Consider the following 10,246-nt stretch of genomic DNA (forward strand, 5'->3'; position numbering starts at 1 on the left):
AAGTCACAGAAATTTATAAACATATATAATACATACAACACAATTGATGGTACACATCAAATTATGAAAGAAGTAAATATTTCCAAGGCATATGTACCATTTATAACAATCATATCAGTCTGCGGAACCCTGGTGTGGTGTATTCCTGTTTTGACTAAACATTAATCTTCATCAGGAACTCCTACAAACATTCTTTTAAATACATTACAAAGTCTGAAAACTGATATTATTAAAAGATGGTTTCACTTCCTGAATTTATAAATTTTCAATGGTGTACTGGTCTATAAGGCAAAATAGCCAAATATAAATATTTATAAGTTGTGCATTGAGGTAGTTCTTTTGGAGAAAATGTCAATGTTGTGTTAAATATAGAAATTCTGGGGGGGGAAACGGTAACTATTTCCCCAAGTTTAACTAGCACAAACTTGCAATAAATTGCAATTTAATTTTCACCTATTCACTCTTTCCCCCAAAAGGTTTAGTGTCATGACTGAGCTTAGGCCTTCTGTTTTGGTTTCGTACTCTGATTCAGATTCAGATTTAGAGTTCGAAGAAGCCCAGCAGACTCTCCAAATGCCAGCAAAGAACTTTTCCAAGGGCTTATCAAGGAGGCGGGCCAGGCTAAGAGATCATTCCCCCCACCTCACTGTGGGAACCTGGGTTCTGTCAGAGGGGGAGGGAGTTTTGGGATTGACAGATACCAGAGCTCATTACCAAGTTAAGAAGTGGAGTTGAGAGGAGAAGACGGGAGGTGGCACACCAGTTTGGCTGCCCGTCAGAAATCGGAAGGATCCTCCCTTAAGGCAGGAGCTCAGAAAAAGCCAGCCAAGCATATTGGGAAACCCATCCCAAGTCGAAAGGCAACTAACTGCCTTGCTTTCAGTAACTCTCTTACCAAAAGCTTTACTTTGCAAATTAGGCTAAAGGACAGCTCTTAGCTTTTATAGTTGCTTCAGTGGTGAAGATGTGAATAAAGAGTTTGTGGATTGCACAGTGAGTCTGTTACCTCGCTAAAAGCCCTAGTGGGAGATTCTTGACAGCTAGCACTCCAAAGGCCAGTCACTGAACCCTAGGTAGCCATTACATCTGAACTGGATCACAAAGTTGAGGCTTTACGTAATGGACAAAACATACATACCTTTGAAAGAGATTTTAGTGCACGTACAGCATCCCTGCGATCATCAAGTAATGTTGAAGATGCAACTCTGTCGCATAATTTCTGAATCTATAAGAGGAATGAAAAAGCAACTTAGAAATAGTTTCAGAAAATTGTGCTATTTGTAAATGTCTTCTCTCTTTCTATCCATGAGCTGCATAAGTAACTGTTAACACTGAAAGGTCACCAGAGCTGAAACTGAATTGGTTCCATCAACTTTAATGAAAGATGTTAAAAGTATTAAAAGTCTCATCGATCAGAAATATGTTATTTTAAGAATCAAAAGAAATACTGTAGTTACAGCAAAACCAGGAGGTAGTTGTATTTCTTGAGGATAGGATTAACAGTGTTTCAAGTTTAAATTCCAGTCCCATATAACAGGGGTTGCAGTCCCATATAACAGGGTTAGGGATCCTTTTTCAATCTAAGCGACACATTCCCTTGCAGACAAACTTCTGGGGACTGCATTCTAGTGGTGGGTGGGCCCCTGCAAAACAGCAACCTCTACGCATAAATTTACATTTGAGACCAGAACAAAGCTTCATAAGATGAATCATGCATGCAATCTGTAATCCCACCTGCCTCCATCAAGATTTTGCAAAGAATACCCCTTCTCCCTGCACAGTGATTTAAACCTCCCCTGTCTATAGTTCCCCCCCAAACACACACACAGCTCAGCTGACCAGAAATAGCTGAGCAACAGCAAAGAAGAGATTCATTATGAATTGCAACCACAAAGCACTTCAGCCACCTAGAGACTATGGCTTCTGTCTGAGATTTTCCTCACCCCTCCGTTTTCTCATCAGCAAGGGAAGCCTTCAGGAACTATCACTTCAAGGTGCTCTAGGCACCTTAATGCAGCAGCTCCCAAAAGAGCTGGCTTCTCTCTTCCCTTCCCTTTCTCAAAGGGCAAGGCTTCAGGAATGGCCTGGGCCTCCGCAGGCCATATGGGGAGGCCTGGGGTGGGTGGGTGGAAGTTCCCCACAGCTGCTATTTGTGGAAGCAACCCCTTTTGAACTCATTGGAACTTGCTTCTGAATAGACATGTAGAGAATTAGGCTGTTAAAAGAAGGCTATTTGAAACTTTTAAGAATATCTCCTGCTCTATCCTTAGGAGTTTTAATGCCTTTATCCTTAGTTTTCATCTCTGAGGAAGAGCAGGAAGGCAAAGACATAGCATAATAAGGAGGGTCGCAGGGCCGGTGCCAGACTATTTTGTGCCCTAGGCAAGGTGAGCTACTTTCACCCCACCCCCACCCCAAAAATGCCAACTTTGATTTTTAAGAACATGTTTCCTAGAAAAAATAAGAAGCACAAAACTTGAAACTGTTAAATTTATTTTAAAGTACAAGAAATATGTCATGCCAATTATAGCAAACAAATTGGACAGGAACATCTATGGGTCTAAAATGCATTATTTAATAGGAATATCACCTCCAAATCATCCCCCCAACTCACGCACACACACACTCGGCATCACTCACTCCAAACAAACACACGCATGAACACATGCATTCACTCAAAGACCCCATGCACCCCATTCATCCATACATTCTCTCTCTCTCTCTTTCGGGCGCATTCCAGAAGTCCGAGCTTGGAGCTGCCCCACCCCAGCTTCGCTTCGGCTGGGCAGGCATGGGGCACCATCTCGCCCGCCCAGGCCCAGCTGAATCCTCGGGCCGGGCCAGCTCACAGCCAACGCGCGTGAGTGCTGTGCTGTGCCCGGCGCCCCTCTTAGCTTGGCGCTTTAGGCGGCCGCCTGAGTGGCCTCTATGGTAGCACCGGCCCTGGGAGGGTGAAATATCTCTATGTAAGTATCAGTAATGTCTACCTCAGAATAAGCAGGAACAGATTACTTTACTTTCCATAGTGAATGGAGGAACCTTCCAAATACTTGCCATTGCACACATGCACATTCACAGAAGGTACATCATACCAATTCAGATGTCACCTCCTGTCAGGGGATGGAAACAGGAGGTAGAGCCAAGTATCACCAACCTACTAATGAGTTTTTAGCCACAACCTCCAGATGACCCTGCTCAGTAGTTCAATACAGAAGTTAAACACCATGGGAGACAAACCTTGCAGCACCCCATAAACCACAGGGCATGGGTTGGATCAGCAGTCTCACAAGTACCACCTCCAGAGACTGGCCCTCTAGGACTAGAACTACCACAAAGCAGTGACTCTCAGCCTCACCCCAGCAAAGTGACCAAATCAGATTCCAGGATCAATGATACTGAATGCCATCAAAATGTCCAAGGGAATCAAAAAGGTCATACTTCCCTAAAATGAGTTTCTGCTTAATATGCTATTGGCATGCCTTTTTTCAGGAGGAAGGCTGCAGAATTCACCAAATCATTTTCAAGACCAGCACCAATAAGGTGACTAAAGTCTGGTCCCAGCCTTCCAAACTACTTGATGGGGTAGTTCTATGGCCATCACAGAAGTGCAACAAGATGGCGCAACATACAAGTCCATGCTATATCCACATGTCGTGCACCTGGACATGGCCAGAGGTTATTAAAGATGGTATAACCTAGGAAACCACTTCTTTTTCTGGTGGTGCAGCATTTTTGCCAATAGTTACACTGTAGATCAGACTGGTCATTTCGGGGCCAACAGGAATTTCTGCCTGGACTGGGTGCAGTTCCCTGCTTTTTTTCTTCTTCTTTTTTGGACTACTTTACACTGCACTGTTATACAAACAGCTTTAATAGGCAGTCATGTTAAGCAGGCCAACGCAAGAAGGAAGAATGTTTCCTAGAATAGGGGAGCACCCTAAAGCATCCTAGAGTACTCTGGGATAGTCTAGTCCCTCACGGCTTTGGGGCTCTATGGCAGAGGAAAGGTCTCCTCTTTAAAGCTTAACTGGCTTACATAACTGGCTCACACTGGGGGGCTTGCAGGTGTAGTGAATTAGGAGGACCTTCCTTGACACATAAAGGTGTAATGAATGGGCAGGGATTCAGACAAAATTTGGCTTTAGCCCGGGATGGGCAGGCTTGCATGTTAGGGTCAGCATAGGAGGGGCTCCTACCTCAATCACATCCCACACAGCTAGCTGCTTTACGGAAGATGTCTGATGTTAAACATGACCCTAGTTAAACCAACTTATAGGTTGTGCCTTGTTTTTTCCAAATAGTATACTGGCTTATACCTGGGGCACATTTGACAATCACTAGCTCTCCATTATCGAGGGATGCAGCCATCTTGTCAGGAGATGCTCCCAACTATGGTCACAAACACTCACAAATAGATTTATAGCCCTGATTGACTTAGAACAAATTGACAATAGAGTTTTGCTCAAATCTAAGCTTCCATCATAGATATTTATTGTTCATTATAATAGTATTTTAGCTTAAACTGGAATCTCATATTTCTTCTCTCCATGTTTTTTTTAACTGAGTTCAGCCTGAACAGGCTGTGAATTTGAACAAAGTTGCTTGAGTCTTTCCCCTTTCTCAACGCAAGATCAATCGGAGAGAGGAAATACAGGATACCTGTATGCTTTATCCCTTGCAGGTAAAAAAGTAACTTGGGGAGGGTGGCTTTAAGCTGAAAAGTTACAGGAGGGGGAAAGAGTTACACAGACTCACTGCTCACTCCTCCTCCTCTCAGTCTTGCAGCCTATCAAGATTGAACTTGCTTTTTTAAAAAAAATGAAAAGAGGATGCAATTCTCTGAGCCTCAGAAAATTGATTTAACAGTTATACAGAATAGTCTTACACAAACACTATCAATCACATGCAAAAAAAAAAATCTGTATGGTGCTCCCATTGTTAAAATGGATATTTCCCTTCTGTCCAATGTGCTGCCACAAACACCATTCATATTGAGAAAAAAACTTAAACCTGTTTTAGTCCAATGTATAAGGTATAATCTTGTTAAAGTTTTTAGCACATCAACATGGAAGCTACTTCTCTAGCAGCATTTTTAACAACAAATGCATCTGTACTATGAAATTTCAGAATATAAAATGGGGAGGCATTGTTTTTCCTTGGACACATTAGTATGATCAAAGGTCACAAGACATTTTCTTCTACTGCAACCTCTGCACCAAGATAAGGGAACAAGAACCCTACATTCACAGATAAATTGAGTTAGACTCTTCGCAACATTGCTTTTTTTAGTTTGTCATCATGTTCAGAATGATGTTAAAGCACATGGAAGCTCTTCAGCAACAAATAGGTTGTGGCCCTATTATTTATTTGTGGTATTTATATATCGCTAAATATAATAAAATACCTGGTGCATTGTTTATCTCAGGGATGAACAACCATTTCAGTCCTAAGGGCCACATGTGATGCTGGCTGAAGTGACAGAGAACATCTCTATATTAACAGAAATTGCATTGTTTACCAGGGCTGTTATGCTTCCTGGTTCTTTGGCGTAATTGATATAGGCTGCATTACATGGGAAGAAAGGGGTAACAAGGCAGAATATCCTGCTGTTTCTCAGGGCCCCTTTAAACCACAGACATATTTGAATTGAGGGAACACCTCCCTCCCTCTCTGGCATGTGTTTAAAGGAGTCGGGAGGGGGTGAGTTTTGTTTTCATCTGCTGTAAGTTTACAACCTTACCTGGGAGTAAGCCCCACTGAACACAATGGGGCTTACTTCTGAGTAGACACATGGGGATCTGCTAACACAAACCAACAGAAGGAAGAAAAATAATTTAAAAATAATCACATTGGATTTAAAACTAGTACAACTTAATCTAGAATAATGAAGGGTCATTCTTGTGGTCTTATAGAACCCTCTATGTTTCCATGGCACACTTACTTGGGAGTAAGCCCCACTGAACTTAAAGGGTGCTCTTGGTGGGGTGGGGGATCAGACCTATCCCCCTTTGTTGTAGGCAGGCATTTTACCTTTTTCTCCCTCTGATAGCAGGGAAAGTCTGTCCTTGGCAAGTTCACAGCACAATAATAGCTATACACACTGCCGATTTTGCACCATTAAAAAATGAAATAAGGGGGGAAACTGCGGGAGACATCCTGTTTGTTGACAACATCATGAAATCGACTTGCAATCTTGCATGAGTAGCCAGTCACAAGCATGCTATAAATCACTTCTTTCGAGAAGCCCAGAGACAGCACACGTGTATGCACACACATAGACGCACACACATATTCCTGTGATTCTGATACAGATCACTCTTTCCTCACTACTAGCACCGATGGGGAAAGAGCAATTTGTATCAGGATCTCTGGGGAGGGAGTGGAACGCCTTTTCTTCACTCTCCACTCTCGATTCCAGGGATCCTAATGGATCTTTCCTCACTGCTGCTACCAGCAAGGAAAGGAAAAGCTCTATAAGGATTGCTTGGGGAAGGAATCTGGCAATATAGGTAGGAGGTCAAGGAATTTTTGTGCACCCCTCTTTATACATTAGCTATAATTTGAAGGACTGGTTTGAAACGGGCAAACCAGACTTCAGGCTTGCAGAATCTACTTTATTTTTTTATTAGAACCCAGCGATCCAATCAGACTAGTGGCTCACAAGTGACACAAAGTAGTGCCTCAGGGGGCAAGAGCGAATTACCTACTGTACCCCAGAGACATACATTGAGATGACTTGCATATACAAGTAAAATATGGTTTTAATTTTTGTGAACCACCCAGAGAGCTTCGGCTATTGGGCAGTATAAAAATGTAACAAATAAATAAATAAAAGTAGAAACATACACCGGTTACTACAGATAAGGGAGCTGAACAGCCTAATAGGGTGGGCGGGAGGTCCTTTTTGTTGTTATTATTGTTTGAGAGTGTCATAGTGATACATGAGAGTTAAAAGGAGAAATTGCATGAACATTAAACACTACCAGTGTCATTGAAACAAACTAAGATGGAACAAGGAAAAATTAGAGAAAGGAGGCAACAGGTGTACTGCACGAGACAGATGGACAACAGCATGAGCTCCCTAAGGAGGTTCGCTTGGCACCTACATTATATGCTTTTAGACGCCAGGTGAAGACCTTTTTATTCTCCCAGCATTTTAACAGTCTATAAATAAATTTTAACTTGGTGCTTTAAATTCGTAATTTTGCATTGCTGCTGTTGTGATCTGGTTGAGCTTTTATATTGTATTTTATATTACGGTTTTATACTGTTGTTTTATACTTTGAATGGTTTTAATTTTTCTGAACCGCCCAGAGAGCTCCAGCTATTGGGCGGTATAGAAATGCAATAAATAAATATAAATACAAAAATAAAATTAATAGCTGGTCACAATACTTGTCCTCAAGTCACAGGAGCGAAGGTGGCATGTTATGCAAAGTCATGGAGACGGTCAGATATGAAGTGAAGACGAAGCACCACCGAAATGTCGAATTTTGCTAGGGTGGCCATATGAAAAGGAGGACAGGGCTCCTGTATCTTTAACAGTTGCATAGAAAAGGGAATTTCAGCAGGCATCATTTGTATATATGGGGAAACTGGTGAAATTTCCTCTTCATCACCACAGTTAAAGGTGCAGGAGCTATACTATAGTGACCTCATTTAAAAGAGGGCAACTTTAACTGTTGTGATGAAGAGGAAATTTCACCAGGTTCCCCATATATACAAATGACACCTGCTGAAATTCCCTTTTCTATTCAACTGTTAAAGATACAGGAGCCCTGTCCTCCTTTTCATTGGGTCACCCTAATTTAGCTGCTCCATGCATTACTGTTAGTGGATCTTTTTAGAGGATGCAAGATGTGAAAAACAAACAAGCAAACACGCATACTATATAGACACGACTTCCTGCAATACGTTTTATTTACGTGCACACATCAAGCCTGTTTTGCGTGTACACTTGGAAAGAAGCACGACAGCACACAGGTATACTCAGAGAGGCAACACCGGCGGCATTTCTCTGTCAGACGTCCGCGCACCCGCCCCAGAACGAGTGAAACGTCCCTGTTGTACGAGGTGGGGCACAACGAGGGCGTGTAACGTGGGAATGCAGCCGGGAAGCGGGGAGCTGAGGAAACTGTGCGGAGGAGGAGAGCAGTGGGGCGGTTATACTGAGACCCAAACTTCCCTCGCCAGGCCGCCTGACTCACCGTCTCGGCTCCAGAAGGCTGAGGCCCAGCGCTCTGGCCGCCCATGACGCCCCGCAAGAAGTTCATCTTCCCGGGCCGGTCTCCTCGCTCCCAACGCTCTTAGGCCGCAACTTCTCACTCGGGCCCCGTCAGCAGCAGCAGCAACGCGCCTGCGCCAAGACGTGGCACAAAGGTGGCCATCATAGAGAGAGAGTAAAGTGACCCACAGCCTGAACTTCCGGTTTCAATTGATGTTTTTTTCCCCTTACTTTCTGTGTGGGTGGAATCGAAATTTACCCATAGAAGGGAACCCCAAGAATCCTAGGGCAGCTGTGACCGGGCGGCAGGTGTCTTGCTCATCAAAGCAGAACTTTTGGTACAAAGCATGTTCTGTTGCTTCTTAAAGGCCACATAAGATCACAATTTAAATTTCTGAACCTGTTGGAAGTACAACTTCTAGCAAAACTTAGAGGTGGATGACTGCCGCTTTGAGACAAGAGTTGATATTTCAGACAATAAAGATACAGGAGCCCTGTCCTTCTTTTCATATGGTCACCCTAACCAACAGGTTAAAAAACACAAATACAAAATACAGTATCAAAAGCACAACCAGGATAAAACCATGCAGCAAAATTGATGTAAGATTAAAATACAGAGTTAGAACAGTAAAGTTTAAATTTAAGTTAAAATTAAGTGTTAAAATACTGAGAATAAAATACTGAGAGAATAAAAAGGTCTTCAGCTGGCGATGAAAAGAGTGCAGTGTAGGCGCCAGGCAGACCTCTGGGGAGCTTGTTCCACAGCCGGGGTGCCACAGCAGAGAAAGTTACTGAAATTACTGCCAGTGCATTCATTTCCTGCCCACATATAATGTAAATAAATCTTTCCTGGGTGGTACTATTAGGTTACAACTGTTTTTAGATTGCAGAGAATCTCTGGAAGGGTATGTAATATAACTGGGTTTTGTTTTGTAAATGTTTAGAGTGATAGCCCACAAAGCAATTGACCAAACTGTAAAACAAGAAGTTGTGACATTTTATAATCACTTTAGATAATAAACCTCAGCTATACAATACTGCTGATTTTTTAAAAGCAACTTCCAAATGCAGATCAGTTTGCTATTGCTTAACTTTATCATCAACTTTCTAACTATTCAAGCAAGTCTTCAATATGTATATTATTCACAGCACTCAAAAATGTTTCTTTCTGATACTATTTGGCGCTACCATCACAATAAAACAGTGGTTGCCATTAGTTTTTTAACCTGTTGCTTGTTTATTATGGTTTCAATTTTTTGTGAACCGCCCAGACAGCTCTGGCTATTGGGCGGTATAAAAATGTAATAAATAAATAAATAACACTCGAGTCAAATGTCGCTGTTGTTTTGTTTTAGCTTTTTAGCATTCCAAATGGTAGCGTGTCTGCGCACAAGTCAATGGAGCGCAAGGCATCTACATGCAATTCAGGATTTGGGGACTGAGATCTAAACCTCTAACTTGTAATAGTAGTAGTATCACTTTGCTGCCGTAAGACACTCGGGCAGGATCTACACTACTGTTTTTAAATGGTTTATAACAGTAGTGACAACTGTTGAGGCCCAGGAAACACTCCCTATACAGTCTTCAAAACGTTTTCAAAGTGTTATATCCTGCTTAGTGTAGATCTGAGTCGCCTCCACACATAACTTGCAATTGGGGGATAATGATTTGTGTTTGCATTGCCATGGCTATTTATTTTAACATTCAAAGCTAAAAAAAATAAATGTTCACATGAATTAAGGCTTGGTGTAAAAAGAGCAGGAACTCTGCCCTTGCTGCTACCTTTTGTTTGGGGGTGAGGGGGGCACTAGCAGCACAATCGCAGTTATAGAAGAAATCTATTGGTCTTTGTGAGCAATTCTCACCTCGGGAGATATAAAAATGGTTTCCAATATGAACCAGGAAGTTCTCTATTATACAATGGGATGGCTACTTCTTCTCTTTTTTTAAAGCCCTCTGTTGGTACTTAACAGAAAGTCTATGCGTGGCACCATCTATTTATCACATGGGTGGGGAAATTAA

The 10,246-nt window shown here is 42.2% G+C and overlaps 1 protein-coding gene across 4 annotated transcripts in view; it reads right to left on the bottom strand.

The window, feature by feature from the left end:
• The window catches only part of USO1 (USO1 vesicle transport factor), a 306,934-nt gene extending 298,590 nt beyond the window's left edge, over positions 1-8,344 (bottom strand). For all 4 annotated transcript variants that reach the window (XM_063131566.1, XM_063131573.1, XM_063131582.1 and 1 more), the window contains exons 1-2: positions 8,208-8,344; positions 1,139-1,225 (exon numbers count right to left, since the gene is read on the bottom strand). In XM_063131566.1, coding sequence (XP_062987636.1) covers positions 1,139-1,225; positions 8,208-8,273 — 153 coding nt within the window. In that variant the 5' untranslated portion in view covers positions 8,274-8,344. The remainder of the gene's footprint in view (positions 1-1,138; positions 1,226-8,207) is intronic.
• Between the last annotated feature and the right edge of the window lie 1,902 nt (positions 8,345-10,246).

This window comes from Elgaria multicarinata, chromosome 1 (assembly GCF_023053635.1).
Source record: "Elgaria multicarinata webbii isolate HBS135686 ecotype San Diego chromosome 1, rElgMul1.1.pri, whole genome shotgun sequence".
Taxonomy (NCBI): Eukaryota; Metazoa; Chordata; class Lepidosauria; order Squamata; family Anguidae; genus Elgaria; species Elgaria multicarinata.